The 17672-nt window shown below is 47.0% G+C and overlaps 1 protein-coding gene across 2 annotated transcripts in view; it reads right to left on the bottom strand.

The window, feature by feature from the left end:
- Window positions 1-14770, bottom strand: part of FAM131B (family with sequence similarity 131 member B) — a 53760-nt gene extending 38990 nt beyond the window's left edge. Inside the window, exon 1 of one of the 2 annotated variants that reach the window (XM_053370462.1) lies at window positions 14608-14770. In XM_053370462.1, the coding sequence (XP_053226437.1) occupies window positions 14608-14635 (28 nt within the window). In that variant the 5' untranslated portion in view covers window positions 14636-14770. Of the gene's footprint in view, window positions 1-14212; window positions 14297-14607 lie in introns of those variants that run through there. The other variant, XM_053370461.1, reaches the window with a different exon arrangement.
- Between the last annotated feature and the right edge of the window lie 2902 nt (window positions 14771-17672).

The following is a 17672-nucleotide window of genomic DNA, read 5'->3' as shown; positions in this document are numbered from 1 at the left end:
TTATTACCTCCTTAATTTCCTCATTATTAATCGGGGTATTCAGCCTTTCTGTTACCTCTGTTGGAATCTTTTGCACCTCTTTTCCTTTTAAATATCTTTCTATTTTCCTCATACTGTTCTTTTCTTTGTTCTTATACAACTGTCTATAAAAGTCCAAAAATCCTTTTCTAATACCCTTAGGGCTAGTTATCTCTTCTCCATCCACGTTAATGTTATTTATTGTACTTTGTTCTTTCCTTTTCTTAATCTGCCAAGCAAGCCATTTTCCTGATTTATTTGCAAATTCAAAATTTTTTTGTCTAATTCTTTTGATGTTCCATTCCACTTCTTTGTTTATTATCATTGCAAACTGAGTTTGCAGAGCTTTAATGCTTTGTTTAATTCTTATATTATTTGGTTTTTTAATTAGCTTTTTCTCATTTTCCGTAATTTGTTTTAAGATCTCTGTCTTTGCTTTCTCTCTGTTCTTCTTTTTGAATGAATTTTTCTGTATAAAAAACCCCCTCATCACTGCCTTGCTTGCGTCCCATACTATACTCATCTTCGTTCCTTTATTACAGTTATCCACAAAGTAATCACTCACTTTCTTCTGTGCCTCTTGGATAAAATTTTGATCATCAAATAGGCCTTCATTTATTCTCCACCTAAATGATCTTTCTTCAAAGCCTTTAAGTTCTAATTTGATTGGGCTATGATCTGAGATTACTCTTGGTTCAATTTCCACTTGAGTAATTCTTGGAGTTAGTTCACTCGAAATCCAGACTTGATCAATTCTGGACATCGACTGATTTGGTTCTGAATAAAAGGTAAATTGTTTTTCCAGCGGGTGTTTCAGTCTCCAAATATCAATTAGGTTACAATCTTTAACCATTTCGAAAAATGTTTTAGGTAATTTACCTTCTTTTGTCCCACTGTCTCTCAGTCTGTCCATTTCTATTGACACTACCCCGTTCATATCACCCATCAAAATTATCTTTTGGTCTACATATTCCAACAGTTTTTCTTCCAAATTTTTATAAAAGTCCGTTTTGTTTCCATTAGGTGCATAGATCCCAACAATTATTAGTTTTTCACCTTGCCAGTTGATTTGGACAGCTATAATTCTTCCCTCCTCATCCTTAAATACTTGCTGAGCCTCAATTTTACTTTTTATATACAATATCACTCCTCTTTTCTTTTTTTTATCTGATGATATAAATTCATTTCCAAGTCTTTTATTAACCAAAATTCTCCTATGCCTTTTCGCCACGTGTGTCTCCTGCAAACAGATTATATCTAAATTTTTTTTCTTTAGGAATTGTTCCACCTTATTCCATTTTTTTTTATCATTCAGTCCATTAATATTCCAGTTCCACAATTTTAACGCCATTTTATTTCCGAATAATCAAAAAAAAATTTTTTTTTTCCTATAAAGTAGTTCTTTATAATCTTTCTTCTTCTTCCTCCTCTTCCTCTTCCTCTCCCTCCTCTTCCTCTTCTCCCTCTAGCCTTTCTCCCAATTTCTTCCTCTCCCCCAAATCCTTCACACCTTTAACCTCCACTCCTCCTACTGCTCCTTTAAGTTCTTCTTCTTCCTCTATTAACAATTCCTTATATTTCCTCTGAAATTTACCTATCTCTTCCGGGCTGGTCAATCTGTGTCTCTTGTTTTTGTAAGTGAAGGAGATCCCCTCCGGGAACTCCCATTTGAATTCTATATTATTCTTTTTAAGAATTTGCACCTGTGGCTTATAAGGGTCTCTTCGTTTTAGCAGTCTAATTGGAATGTCTTTAAAAATAATTATATAACTCCCATCTATCATTAGTCTTTTTTCTCTATTTTTTTGGAGTACCAAATTCCTCATATCTCTATCCTTAAAGGTTATCAGACAATCCCCAGGCAGTCTTCTTGCCTTAGTCGTTCTCACTTTCATTCTAAAAGCATTCTGTACCATGCCTGCTATCTCTTCTATTTGGTACTCCAACCATTGTGCCAATTCTGTTACTAATTTTTGTCTAATATTTTCACCTTGATTTTCTGGGACCCCTCTCATCCTTAAATTAATTTCCCGTTGTCTAAGTTCGTTCATAGAGATCGCATCCCACATTTCTTCTTGTGATTTATTAGTTTCTAAGAGGCCTACTCTAATTTTATCATCTTCACGTTTTAGTTCTTTCATTTCCAATTTTGTCTTTTTCATTCCCTCCTCTAATACATGAGTTCTTTTGGATACCTCTTTAATTTGGCCTTTCAATTCATTTACAGTTTCATCTATTTTCTTATCCATTTTCCCTATCTTTAAGTCTACTTGTTCTATTTTTGTTTCTAGATTCTTCTCACTTTGTCTAATTTCTGCAAACATTTTTAAGATTTCCGATCTGAAATCTGATTCTTGCTTGGACCCCTTTCTTTCTACTGGAGTCCCCCCATTCCCACCTTTCTTTGGTGGGTAGGACATTTTCAATTAAATGTAAAAAGGTAATGATAATTATGATAATTCAATTCTATAAATCTTTACAAAACTCACAACCAATTCCACTAAATGATTTAAGGTAATACTCCAATAATTCCCTCTTGGTGTCACCAATTAGGTTAACCCACTATAAAGTAGTCCAACGTCCCACCAAGAAAAAAAAAGAAAAATAAAAATAAAAATCCCAAAATCAAAGTTCAGGACTTAGATCAGAGTTCAAATTATATTCCAGTCATAATATCCGAGGTTTGAAGCTGGGCCAGATCCGTCGGTAGTTAAGTCAATTCTTCCTACCTCAAAATAGTCTATTCCTTATGATATCTTTTGCAAAGAAGAAAAAAGATAAGAAAAGAGAGAAATATCTTTTTAATAGAACCACTCTTTTTCTTCTTTATCTTCTTGCCCTCAATTGGGCTAAATTCCACTGCGAATGAGATCAACAAGAGGGTCCCGAAGAAGTTCAAACATACCAACTTTCTTCCCTCATGTATTTAAGTCCAACTTTCAGAGACGTTAAGCCAGCCCAGAGAGATTAGCAAGTACTATCAAAATGAGTTGTAGTTTCTCTCCCGTCCACCAGGGGTCTACCAACCACAGAGTAATAAAGGACAGCACACAGAAAAGAGAAAAAAAAGAGGGGGAGAGGAGGGGATTTTCCAATTCCTTTCCTCAAAGAGGGAAATGCAGTATCCACTGCAGTCCGTCTATTTAAATTGCTTAGTTCCACCTATTAATATTTCGGAGTTTCAAAGCTTCAGGGGGAGGGGGAGAGAGCACCGACGCCGTACCCTCCCTTCCCTCCCTCCTCTGAGGCATGCAAAAACAGTAAGTAATGGCGTCCACGCCGTAACACAATGGAGTCTTCCGTTCCTCAGAGCTTTCAGGAGAGAGGCTGAATTCCTCCTCTTTTCCACTATCTCAATAGAGGGCTGGGTCGTATCAAATAGTATCCAAATGTTGCCTCTTTGCTCCCCCTCTACTTTCCTCTCTTGCCAGTTATTTTGTATCCTCTAAAGTAGTCTTAAAGAACGTAGAGCGGGGAGAAGAACTTTGACCGCTAGCGTCACTTACACTTTCCTCCGCTTTGTTTAGGTCTCTGCGTCCACGCTGATTTCAGATAAAAGTCGAGCTCTTTTTGACTTCCTCTTCTTCGAGTCTTTCCTTAAATGACATCCACTTTAATTTTATCCTTTTTAAGCTCGAATTTCTTTCTTTTGAGAATCCAGCGCTTCTCCTGCAGGCTCGGGGCTTCGCTTTTTCGGAGACAGCTATGGCTTCCCTCAGCCCGCTTCTCCCCCCCGCTGTACTCTTCGCTCCGAAACGGAGTTACCTGACGGCCGGGAGGTCCGCTTTTTAGCTCCGCGGGAACCAGTGTATCTGAACGCCCACCAGATACTTTTCAGGGGACCACGGCGCCCTGTGGAACCCCTATTTTCTCCGAAAAGCTCGGGATTCTTCCCTAAGGAAAAAACCCCCGCCTAGCTCAGAGTCACGCTGAACCGGAAGTGGGAATGGGTGATTGGCAGATAGCTGTGATGAGCCTGTTGACGACTCTTAACGACTGCAATAGGTCTTACAGGAAAAACAGGCTCATCGCAGCTATCTGCCAATCACCCATTCCCACCACCCTTCTGAGTAATACCCCTCCCCACCTTCTCACTATATAGAAGGATCTGGCAACTTCTGTTTCAGTGTATCTGAAGAAGTGTGCATGCACACGAAAGCTCATACCAAGAACTAACTTAGTTGGTCTTTAAGGTGCTACTGGAAGGAAAAGAATTTTTTTATCTTAAGATTAAGCAATGCCTTACTATTTCCTAGAAGCAGGAAACCACTCCCCAAAGAATACCACATGACTTGGTACACTGATTATGATAAACAGCAGCAAATTACTTTGTGTTTATACTGTACTTTGGGCACTTTGCTTGCCTTATCTCAGCAATCCTTTCTTGAAAGATAGTTTGTCTACCACTGTTGATCTTCTCCAGTTAATCTGCAGCTGTTGGAGATTGTTGGATGGGCTCTGCAGTGATCTCATAGTTCAGGCAGTGCCAACAGCGAGGGCCAAGATGTGGCCAGCACTCCATCTGAACTGACAATGCACCCTACCATCACACCGCAAACTTCAACAATCCGTAGAAGTTCATGGAAGGCACGGAGTACCTCAGTAGACACACTGGTTCAAAAACAGTCCCTTGAAAGCACGAAGTTTGAAAAACAGTTTTGTTTTGGATGATCCTCAAAAGGGTCATGTAACTACACTGAGAACCAGAACTAATTACACATACTTTATTTATTTTTTAAATCCTGCCTAATTTTCAGAAGAGACTCCAGGCAGCTAACAAATCAAAACATTGTGTCATGTTAAAATATGTCACAAGTCAGGAGTCCTTTGCCCCAGTTAAATAACTGTGACCGATATATATCATGCAAAACTGGCATAATGGAATAAAACTCTCTTAGCATCCAATGGCATCCTGGTGGCATAATTTTGAACTTGTTGCAGTTTCCACACGGCAGTTTTCAAGGCCAGTCCCATGTAAAGTGTGTCCCAGTAGTCTAGCTACGGGAATGTGAATGATTGTTGAAAAATCCAAGGTTGTCTGGAAGAGCTGTAGCTGGCACCAAGCAACCTTCACTACCAATGCTGGCCACACATCTAACATGAGCAGCAGGTAAAAGGTAAAGGACCCCTGGATGGTTAAGTCCAGTCAAAGGCGACTATGGGGTTGCGGCGCTCATCTCGCTTTCAGGCCGACGGAGCCGGCGTTTGTCCACAGACAGCTTTCCAGGTCATGTGGTCAGCATGAATAAACCGCTTCTGGCGCAACAGAACATTGTGAAAGAAACCAGAGCGCATGGAAACACTGTTTATCTTCTCACCGCAGTGGTACCTATTTATCTACTTGCACTGGTGTGCTTTCAAACTGCTAGGTTGGCAGGAACTGGGACAGAGCAACAGGAGTTATTCCACTGCGGGGATTCGAACCGCCGACCTTTTGATCAGCAAGCCCAAGAGGCTCAGTGGTTTAAACCACAGCACCACCCACGTCCCTAGCAGCAGATAAAGCAACACCCCAAACCATGCACCTAATATTCCAGGGGTGTGTGCAGCTCTATCTAAACCAGGCTATAAACCCAAACCCAAGTACCAGACCAATACTCTGTTCCCCTACCAGTGGCGTAGCGTGGGGGGTGCAGGGGGTGCCGGCCGCACCGGGCGCAACATCTGGGGGTTAGGGTTAGGGGGCGCAAATCCACGGGTTAGGGGGCGCAAATCCACGGGTTAGGGGGCGCAAATCCACGGGTTAGGGGGCACAAATTACTTGCCTTGCCCCAGGTGCTGACAACCCACGCTACGCCACTGTCCCCTACCAATACTTAAAATAAATAAGATCTTGTTTAATGTGCTGGACAGTAAGCTGGATCCAAAGATCCTGCAGGCACGTCTTCATGTAGAGGATTCACCGATCAATTTCAGTGCCCCCACCCCTTACGATCAGCTCCTGAAAATTAGAATATATTTCAGAGCATCTATTTGAGGGGCTTATGGAGTATGGCAGGAGGAACCGTGAAATTCTATATGGCAGGGATCCTGGAACCAGGAGGCAATGGGTCTCTTGGGTTCTGCACAGAGACAGATTGGATGTGTTCAGATGCCATACAAAAATGTGGCTTAACAAGACATGAACAAGTGTACATTCCCTTTGTGCTCCCACACTAATATCTCACCCCTCTTCCTTCTGAATCATTTCAAGGCGGTGTTTGGAAGTGTTTGCTTCCACTTTTGGCAAACCATGGTTTGCCATGTCATCCAAACTGACAAACTATGGTTAGTTTTAAAACAAACCAGCTTCAAGTCATGGTTTGCGAAGATGGCTTGTTTTAAGTTATCAATAATTCTGGGTCCGGGTGACAGAGCAAGCTATGTTTAACTAAAAGCAGAAGCATCCAAACTCCTCTTGGCGGAATGTGTCAACCTAGGAAGAGGATAGGCTTATTCAGGTGTCACTAAACTATAGTACAGTGTTTCCTAAACCTGGGTCTCTAGCTGTTTTTGGATTACAACTCCCACCATCCCTAGCTAGCAGGACCAGTGGTCAGGGATGATGGGAACAGTAGTCCAAAAAAACCACTTGTAGACCCAAGTTTGGGAAACCCTGCTATGGCGTGACATCTGAACATAGCTTCTACACACAGGAATGACAGGCCCTCCTACGTAAGAGGCTAACCAAATGTTTGCTGTAAGAACTCTCAAGGCAGAGCTGGGCATATTGCTCCCTCATAATGAATGTTCAGCATCTGATGTTTATTTCCATCTTATAATTGATCTCAAGAAAGCAGGCGGGCTTCTAGTGCTGAGGCCATCTGTGACTGAGCCCCAGAGAAAATATTATCTTTCCTGCACACTGTCAAGAAAGAGTCTGACCCAGTAGACTCAGGAGTGCCTTGCAGACAGAATGGGACATTTTAGCTCTCCAGGTGGTATTCAACGATCTTTCACCGAGAACAGACCCCACTGAAATTAATGTACGTGGCTACGTTAGGCCCATTAATTTCAATAGGTCTACTCTGAGTAAAATGTGCTAGAATATTACCCTTTGCTCCAGCTCTACTGCTTCCAAGCAAGGATAGGAGCGAGTGATGTGCAGACTGTCAAAAATCAAATAGCAGACACTAACTGTATCTACTTGTTCATTTCTATCTCAAATTTCCAGTCTCCTTTATCTGTGTGTGGGGAAGGGGAGAAGTTATGTATCACCGGCGCTGTATCTTTTAACATAGTGGAGACCCACACAATTTGTCATCAAGCTACTACCTTTGCAGGGCGGCACAGCAAGGGCTCAATAGCCTCCTCAAAAGCTATTTCTAAATAACTTCCAAACTATTTTCATTAGTAGATTTCTATCCTATTTCCCCACCTCGCTGCCTTTCTGGTTAAAAGACACAGGACCCTTGCTTTTAAACAACCCCGACTAAAGCCCATATATACCACTTAGACATATTTTATTATAATGACAATCAGAGCACTTAAAAATACTTATACCCAATCACTGGAAAAGGGTCCAGAATGATATGAAGTTATGGTCTGATTTCAATAGATCTTTCATTGGAAGAAGAATTATTAAAAATGAACATTCTCCCCTGCTTTTATGGCTGCTCTGCTGGCTTTAACGTTTCGTTTTATTGTTTCTTGTTGCAAGTACTGCAAGAGTCTACGAAAGCCTTCAGAGACCAGAGTCTTAATTCCTACAATACTTGAATAAAGTGAGTTCAAGACCCATTCCTTTCTACCAATACTTCCAAAGATTTTTTTGTTTTTTTAGCAGAGGTTTAGTGGGTTAGATCTAAGGAAGCAGCTGGAGTCAGTTCCTCTCATTTAGGTGATTCACTGATGTCCTCCTGTCTGAATACTCTCCTAATGAAAACTAGCTCCAGAGGATTCGGAAATCCTTTAGATTAGCTACTTAAGGGACATTTGTAGTGTTGGTTGGAGTAACAGCAACCCACCCTGTACCTCCTGTGTGGGCCGCAGGATCTGTGGATCGAAGCCTATATTACCTGGACAAAAGAGAGAGTTTGAATTTTAACAAAAGGTATCCTCAGAGGAATTTCCCAAAATATCTGAAGTGCACCCTACGTTATTGGAAGAGCGAATAAAGTGGTAGATGTTTAGATAGAATAGAGACCAGAAAATATTTCAAAACTTCAGCACTTTTTATTCACTTACATGCAACAAATATTAGAAGGCAATTACCAATGCAACCCATTGCCATTTGACAATACAGAACTAAGATCCATGTTGCAGGTGTTATTTCAGCACACAAAGGTGTTTCTTTTTTACACACACACACATACATTGAATTCATGTGCCTCATGAGATCTTCACAATACAGCGAATCACCTATAACATCCCTTCTTAACGCAGTGTTACCCGTAAGTTATATGGCGGCATTTCTCAATTAAAAAAATTATCAGCAATATTTTCTTACACATCTTGTTGCCCGGTTGACACATGCAAAGGACAGGAAAGCAAGAAAATATGAAGAAAATGAAATGGATTAGAAAAGCAATGGACCTCGTGACATGCTATGTATGTTTCCTCAGTTCAGTGGGACTTATTCCCGAGTGTGCCTGGACTGCAGCCTCAGTTAAACGAACAGGGTAGCAAGGTTCTATGTTACTGTATTAGCGCTTGAAGCCGGCAGATCTGTTGCTCATTATTTAGCAGGTGCCCTCTCTGTTTCTTAAACTAACCTTGTCTTTATGAACAAGCTATAATAAGTATTTGATTTGCTTTCTTCTCTTTCCATCAGTTTTATAACAATGTTGTTTTCGGTTTTATTTCTATGCTACGGTTCCCATCGTCATTTTGTTTCACGTTGCTTTTGCTTATTTCATTTTATGTTCCTTTTATTAAAAAAAAAAACCTAACAGGAAAAGGAATCTGATTAAGGGTGAATTCCTATGCACACCTACCTGAACACAACAATACTTACTTTGAAGAAAACAGCACCATGTAGTACCTTGTTTTTAAGAAGACCCCCCCCACACACACACACACTAAAGCATGAAATTGGCAGTCCTGGTTATGATCAGTTTTGCTGTCCTCACATTTCACAGCCGCTGTGCTTCCCAGATGATGAGACTAGTTGGAGACCGCAATGGAAGAGAACCACATCCCCACAGCAAGCTCTGAATCATATCCCATGTTACCAGGAGCCTTGTTCACATTGCTCAGAGGCTGTTAAACCCCCCAACTAGCTTGGCATTTCAAAGACGCATCAGCGGAGAGATTTATGCTTCCCCCACAGAGCTGAGAATACTAAACAGTGGCAGATTGAGCAAGGCAAGAGCATTGCAATGCGTCCTACTCTACCCAGACTCAATAACGTTGTGCAGTCAATCTGGAAGGGGGAAGGAAAGAGACAGCACAGGTGTGTACGCATGAAAACTGCAGTCAAGTCAGCAACAGCACAGCCATAAACAAATTTATTCAATTAAAAAAGCCCCATCCACTTGGGAGAATTATAATCTTCAGATTGCAGGCAGAGGAGGGGAGCTCACGGCAGAGGTGAGATTTTAAGTGGGGGATTTCTCCACCGCCATCAACCATCCATGACTGCCACTTTCTTCTACACAAATTCACAGCAGAACCCTTGTGGGAATATGCATAAACTTGATCCTTCACAATATTGTTTGCTTCAGGCACTTGGTCCTAATTTGCCTTAAAAGTCTCCTAAACAGATAATTACGAGCAGTTCGGTTAAATGCTTGGCCAACCAAGAGTGGGCGCTTGTTATTTTAGGAGAATGCGTGGGTGATACGGAAAGGAAGATCATCAGATGCTGTGGATTCGTATGCAAGAGAAAGAGTGCAGTATGTTTGGGGACACAGATGAGACTGGTTTTGGTTTAGATTAATGGGTAACATACTTGAACTATGCCACCTTTGACTACGTGCTGAAATGCTATAAGGAAAAGGCTTCAACAGGTGCCAGGGACAGGCTGGGCACAGAGGAGTGGTAGGGGGCACAAGTTGGGGAACCACCAAAGGAAGAAGGCTCAGAGCCTGGGGAGTAGGGGTGAGACAACGATGAGCGGTCAGAGGGAGAAGACTGGGAAGAGAAGGTGTCGGAAGCTGGCACCTTTTAAGAACTCAGGAAGAGGGAACTAAAAAGTGACATTATCAATTACTCTTAGTAAACAGAAGCATATGTTGATGTGTCATGGACTGGGTAGACTCAGAGGAATGGTGGGAGGAACCAGCTGTGGAACCACCAAGGGAAGATTAAGTGGTCAGAGGGAGAAGACTGGGAGAAGGAGGTGATGGACGCTGAAGAGGTATCAGGGCTTAGGGACCAGAATCAGAGGCAGAAGCTGAAGCAGAAGAGGAGGCCAAGAAGCAGAGATGAGTCTACCTGGTAAAGAAACCCGGGTGTCTCCCACCCCTGCTGCAACAAGCTCCCTTCCCCACTGGTCTCCCGGGTCCAGAAGAGGTATGAAGAGAGGGAGGAGCAGAGACAGGAGTGCCGGTTGAGTTTCAGGTTGCTTGGGAAGCACCCGGGATAACCACAAGTCTTAGGCAGCTGTGGGAACGCGGGGAGCTTCACTCCCCACAACTGCCTCACGTGGGAGGCAACCTACTGGGAAGAGTTGCTGTGCTCTTTAGGCCTGGCATAACTGAGCAGCCTTGTTTCTTCTATTACAAAGTTAACTTCACTTACTCTGTGTAATTTATTGCTCACCTGACAACAGGACAGAAAGTATTATTGGGCCAGAGACAAGCAAGATTTGGGAGAGCTGAAGTTAGCAATGATGAGAGTAGTTCAAAGATGGAGAACCTTCCTTTCCCCCCTCAAGGACACATTCCCTCAGAGGTTATACCTCTGGGGCTGTGTGCTGCAGCTGGTGGCCAGTGGTACCAAAGCCACATGATTCGCTTTCCACATGAATCACATTAGATCTAGGGGTGCATATGGTCTCTTGAGCCACAGGCTTCCCATCACTACCAGAGATCTAGGAGAAGATCTAGAGTCACACACAATGACTACTGTCACAGTCCTTACTGGCAATTTTGGTGAAGAATTAACCTGTTCCCCCACTCTCACATCCAGATGGTTTGCACCACAGAGATTTCCCAAGAAACAGAGCAATGCTACCATAGGAATCCATAGCTAATGGTGGCATTCCATTCTTACCAGAAGTTCAGACTGCATCTCATTTGAGGCCTGAAGTGGCTAACTGGTGACTCTCCAGACAATGTTGGACTCCAACTTCAATCAGTCAGCACAGCCTATGATCAGGGATTACTGGTTGCAGCCTAACATCACCTGCAGGGCCACAGGTTAGTCCAGCCTTACCCAATGAACTGCTCTTTATACCAGTAGATCTTTTTGGACTACAGCACCCATCATCCTTGACCACTGGCAATGCTGGCTGGGGCTGATGGGAACTGTTGTCCAAAACATCCAGAGGACACAAGGCTGGGGAACACTGGGTTAGCCTATATTCCAGATTTTGTTTATACCTATGTGAATGACAATGTCATTATTACCCATGGTGTTAACATTCATTCCTTTGTTCGACCACTCCCTGGCTCAAACCGGTTGTAGATCACCTCCCATAAATATGTTGCTATTTTCAGCTTAACACATTAGAATCTGAAAGACAAATAAACAAAAGCAACATACTCCAACTATATCCATTGGTTGCAGGATATGGTGTGACAGAATGTCGAGGCAGTATAAAAACCTATCAGATCTATTTATCTAAAGGCAATCGTGGGATGGATGCGCACAGCATGGACAATAGCTACCAGTGCATTGTGAAAGCTCTTTCACAGCTATTAAGATAGCCTTTAAGAGCAGTCCAGATGTTTTAGCCTACCTGCCTATCAGCCCTTCTAAACCCTTGCAAACATGGGGAAAGCAGTACATGGGGAAAGGGTTAAGGATGCAATCCTATACACTCCTGGGGAAAAGTCCCACTCAAATGAGACATACTTCTTAATAGCCATGGGTAAGATATCACTGCAAGCATTCCTCTCTGTCACTTTTCTGCTGCAAATCATGCCCTCCCCCAATTTTCACAAGTAGTTTCAATCAGAAGCAGCAACCAGTTGACTTTAATATATGTTTGCCTTTAGTGTGTCACAGCAAAACCAGTAAAAAATCCTATGTCGACTTAGTAGTCTGACGCCTTTATGATGGCAACAGGGTGGGTTTTTTGGGTGTTTCTTTTGCAAAAGATGCTGCTTCATCAGGTGCATGGGCAACTTTTCAAAGGGATCCTAACATGCTAATAAGCAAGGGATCACCCAATGTGAAGGTGCTTCCTTGAGATCTGGTGGGACACCTTAAAACTAAGTCCCAAATACTTCCATCCCTACAGCTCAACGTTCTGTTATGTGGCTGTCAAATGCATACATTTAACACTACAACAGTCACTTTACAAAATATTGAAATTTTATAATAAAGGTCAGTCTAAGCATTTGAGTGACGGAGACAGAAGATACCTAGACGCCATTCACGGGCACGCAGCACTGAAAGCTCTCCTACATAAGTACCACTGAAGGGAACAGAAGCTTCACAGGACCGCTGTTGCATTAATGAATGGCTCCTACCTGGGGCTCATAGATCACATTTGGTTGTCTCCCGCTCTGCCACCAAAGGTTAGGGCCACTAGTAAGAGTCACCAGATTCCCTACACTGGCAAAGTCATGAGATCTCACTTCCAAGGAAGGGTATAGCAGAATACCAACACTAGCATTGCTAGAAGAAAACTCTGACATTAGAGGAAAAAATTAGGGTACAATTCATTTCAGGGTACAACTCCATTTCAGCAATGCAGGACCGCATCCTTAGTACGTGGCACAACACACTGTATGTTGTGGAAGCTCAGCAGTGGAACACCTACTTCATGCACAGAAGGTTCCATGTTCTACCCCTGGCATCTCAAGGTACGGCTGGGACAGACCCACCTTAAACCCTGGAGAGGCACTGCCAGTCAGCCAGCAACACTGAGCTGGATAAATGATCTGACTTAGTGGAAGTCAGCTTCCTATGTTCCTATATAGCACATTTAAGGGGTGAAGGTTCTCAGGTCTATTGTGTCACTGCCCATACTGGGGCCACAGGTACTGTACCTATTAAGCAGGTGCCATGAATCTGGGGGAAGAAAGGCTTCCATAGCCTCCAAACAAATTGCTACCTATAATGCCCTCTTGACACCTTATTCAAGAAAGCACCAATTCCCTGCTGACGACTGCTATGCTTTCTGAAGTGTAGATACGGGGAGGAGATGTATTGGTTACTAGGAAGAAGGAAGAGATGCAGTCAGTCAGTCAGGACACCTTCAAATCTCTGCCAAGCCACCAAGTTCACTGGGTGGGCAACGCAACGGGCAAGTCATGGCATTCCTGAGCATTTTTGCTTGGAAATAACAAGAGTCTGTGAAGGGACTGGCAAGTGCAGTTGCAATTGCTGCCTCTGTCTAATTTACTCTTGCGTCGTGAGGGTGAAACGGGATCTATATTGCAATGCACCACGAGCCCCTGAGATCTGGCAGGGAAGGAACGTTAAACAAACGCGGAAGAGTAATTTAACTGATATGCCAAACACAGGGGGAAAGAGGCAGAGCTTTTGGGCGAAAAGCATTTCAGTGCCAGAGTCGGAAAAGCTAAATGGCAGCACCACCACTAATGGACAATGTGGGTGGGGCACAATCCACTGGGACGGCTTTCCTGGGCAATACTCCTCCAACCAATTTTTCGGCACCTTCCTCCCTTTTGCACTGAGCCTTCCTGGAAGGTTGTGGCACATGGGTCAAAAGCCCAGCCTGGACGCCTCTTAAGTGGTACCCAAACCCACCCTAATATGCCTCACGCCTGGAAGGGCCTTTGCAAAGACTCATCCCACAATATGTCCTTTTCGTTTTTGCAATTCTTTGGAAATGCCTGAGGCTGGAGCCTGTAAACCCCGCTGGGGACCGTGGTGGGCGGGGGCCATTAGATTCTAGAGGGATGCGAGGAGCTGTGTAGCAGAAGCAAGCGGGGGTGCCCTTGGCAAGGCACTCCGATCTTGTGGGAGGGATCCAGTGGCTGCTCCTTCTGCTGAGGCGTGGGCAGCCACGGGGAGGGAGGGAGCGAGAGAGGGATGAGCAGCCATCACTGCAGTGATATGGAGAATCTGATAACAATAACCACGAAGGGGAGGGGAAGGGATCAGCTGGCAACCCAGGCGCTGGTGGGAAACTCACTCAAGGAGTGGTGGAATGGTCTGGCCACTGCCATTCCTTATTCTTTACCTTAAGGCTTTCTCCATCCATCTCCACGCCAAAGGCACCTAGGCCAGCAAGAGATGGGCATTCCTGGGGGAAGACGGAGGCGGTGACTATCTTCTCCTTGTCACAGGGGAAGCAAAGCTCCTGCCTCCGAGGGCGCCTGCCGCCAACCCCTTGGGGATGGGGGGCTCTCATCCTGGCAGCAGGTGAGAAGCAGCCCAGGCTGCAAAGGGGAGACCCCGCACTCCAGACGTGGGGCCAGCCAGCGAGACCCCCTCCCCATTCTTCCAGACGGGGGCAGACGGCCCTTCCAGCCCAAGGCCCCTTCTTCCCCACCTGGCTCACCGCGGCGCTTCTCCGCCCCTCCTTACCGACAGTCCTGGAGCCGATGCAACCCATCCTTCCTCCGGCCCGCGGGGCTCCCTCGTCGGGGAGGGCGCGCAGGAGCAGGTGCAGGAGGCGGCGGGGGAAGCGGCCGCCGCAGCCTGTGCGCACCGAAGCAGAAGGCGGCGGCGGCGGCGGCGGGAGCGGGGCTGCGGAGCAGGGGCTCCGTCACGGCGAGTCCCCAGGGCGGCCCGCCGGGGGCCCCGCAGGGCTGCTCATCCCCGCGCCGAGGGGCGAAGGCGCGCGCGAGCCCGGCAGGCCGAGGCGCCCCGAGGGAGCCGCGCGAGACGCTTCCCCGACGAGCAGCCAGACCCGCCTCCTGCCCGCCTGCCGTCTCCCTCTCTCTCTGCCCGGCTCGGTGGAAGGAAGATGCTCCCGGGGCTCACGAGGGAGGGAGGCGAGGAGGGAGGAGGGCTCAGATTGGGTAAACAGCTCCCGAGCCCGGCGCGGCGCTGCCATTGGCTGAGCCGGAGCCGCGGCGGGAGGAAGGAGGGAGCGGGCGAGGAGCGCAAGGCGGCAAGGAGACGCGCGCTGCTGCTGCTGCTGGGGGGGGTGCTGCCTGCCAGCTAGCAGCCGGCCTGGTACACGCCCTGCCATGCCGGGGGGGGGCAGGTGGGTGGCGAGGAGAAGCTGCAAAGCGGCGTGTTGGCACGTTCACACGAGAAAGCAGAGCGGGTCTCCGCTCTTTACCAGGGGGCCATTTTGAGGCATGCCGCCGTACAAAGCGGCACCGAGGAGCAAACGGGGCGGGTGGGTGGAGAAAGACCAGCCAGCCGTGAGGGTTCACACGGGTTGTTGCGGCTTCTCCTCCCTAGGAGGTGGTGTGGCGGCCATCTGCCACGGATGCTTCACTCGAGGTTCCTGTATTGCAGGGGGTTGGACTAGACGACCCTGCAGGTCCCGTCCAACTCTACGGTTCTTGGATTCTATGGGTGGCATCAAGGCGGGGGTTCAGACGAGATGCCAGGGTCGTCGCCTCGGGTCAAGGCTCGGGGAGTCCGGCGGGCGTCGTAATCCGCACCTGTCCAGAAGCAGAGCCGCCGCTAGTCTGCTGCGGCTGCCAAGCCTGTGCGTGCGCCCACTTGGCTCCCGGGAGAGGGCACTGCGCACAGAAGGGCAGCCGGCGAAAAGCGGCTACGACCGCAGTTGTCTTCGGCCTTCGCCGGCGAGGAAGCCCACGCCTAGCGCGAGTCGACAGGCGCAGGAGGGCGCTGCAAGAGAGAAACAGCGAGGCCCGTCGGGACAGAGCGCGCGAGAGGGATGGGCGAGGCCAGCTCCCGGGCATCGCAAGCCCCATAGCAGCCAACTCCTAGGGGCCGAGGGATCCCCAATAAAATATTGGAGAGTAGGGGTGCCCACTTGGGGAAGTGGGTAAGCCCCGCCCCCATAATCGATCACATGGCGGGATGCACGCGCACTATTTGAATTGCAATGCCTATCAACTTGGGGGAGGGCAGCCCTCTCAAATATTTTATCTCCCCCCCCCCAGCTGACGGGCATTGCCATTCAAATAGTTGTGCGTGCATGGCACCAAACGATCGATTATGCCAGGCGGGGCTTTACCTGCCCCTCCCCAATTATTTTATCCAAGTTGGCACTCCTGGCAAGCCCTTTTTGCCCCGGGCAGACGGAAGGTGCGCGGGGAGGGATAGCGAGCTGGGGCCGCTTTTTTTCTTTTGGTGGCGCTTTCGGGCTCTGCGCCTCTGACCCAGAAGGAGGCGCGCGCGCCGGAGCCTCCTCGCGTCCGCCGCCGGGAAGTGCAGCGGCGCCTCGGAGCGCGCACCACACCCGCAGTGGACGGCGCGGCACCCATCGCATGGTCTGCGGCGCGTGCGAAAGGGGGGGGGGTTCCTGCCCGTGCCAGACGGGAGGGAGTAGCGGGGCGCGAAGGAGGGGATCCCCGGTACCAGCAGGCAGATCTGATGGAGAGCTTGCAGGAGGGCGGCAGCCGGCCAGGACGGGGAGGGAGGAGCGAGCTACAGCCGGGGCGACCAGCGCAGCTCCACGCTGTCGATCCGGTCCAAAGGTGCCCCTCCTCCGGCGACCTGATCTTAGGGGAACGCCCGGGAGACCCGCCGGCAGCCCTTAGCCCTCCACGTGGGTCGTTGGTGGGTGGGGGTGATGGGGCCTGCAGGCCCAATGCCAGAGAGACAGCAGCTCTGTTAGTCATTTGCAAGGGCGGAGTGGGGGGGGAGGCAAAAGAGGCACCCTGAAACACTGACAGATATACTGGGGCAGAGTCTTGCCTGGGTCAGAACCCACAGGTGCGCATGACTTCCGCACGCAACGCCCTTTCACAGATCCCCCAGCAGGGTGGTGATTGCCCCAGACCATAGAAGCCAATTCCTTTGCGCCCCCCAATACAATATTTGAGGGGGCCGCCTCCCCCTCTCCAAGTTAATAAGCATTGCTATTCCAATGGTGCGATAGCTGGGAAGAGACATCTGGCGAATGAAGGTCAACAAACCAAACATTTCGAAAGCTTGCAAATACAACTGTTATTGCACTGCTAGCAGGAATGACCATGTTGAGCAACTGGACCCACAACGTTAGTGCGGACTTCGTTCTGTTTCCAATGGGATTCTTCCCCATTGAAAGCTCCTTGCTAGGAAGAAGTGTCCTAAGCTTAACTCCTTAACATGCCCGTTTCGTTTTATTATTTTTGTTCTGAAGGTGTACACTTAAGAACAAGTGGTACAGCCCAAATACTGTTTTAATCACAGCAATGAGAAAGGAGCCTGTTAAGTTCATCCTTCTCCCATTGCCAAACTGCAAAAAGCCGGGGTGGGGGCAGCACTGAACAGAGTTGTGGGGTATATGTGGCATAGGTAGCTCAGTAGCACAGCACATATTTGGACGGGTCTCAGGATCAATCCAGCCAACAACAAATCTGAGATTTTGTTGAGCCGCTGCCAGACAGGCTAGACAGTCTTGGCTAGATAGACAAGTGAGTTCACCAATGTTCCTATAACACGAGCATAAGACGAGTTCTACTGGATCAGACCAAAGGCTCATCTAGTCCCGCATGGAAGCAAGACCTGAGCACCACAGC

The sequence above is a fragment of the Podarcis raffonei genome, chromosome 17 (genome assembly GCF_027172205.1).
Source record: "Podarcis raffonei isolate rPodRaf1 chromosome 17, rPodRaf1.pri, whole genome shotgun sequence".
NCBI lineage: Eukaryota > Metazoa > Chordata > Lepidosauria > Squamata > Lacertidae > Podarcis > Podarcis raffonei.
The sequence above is the reverse complement of the archived record's forward strand: the minus strand, read 5'-3'. Positions and strand labels throughout refer to the sequence as shown.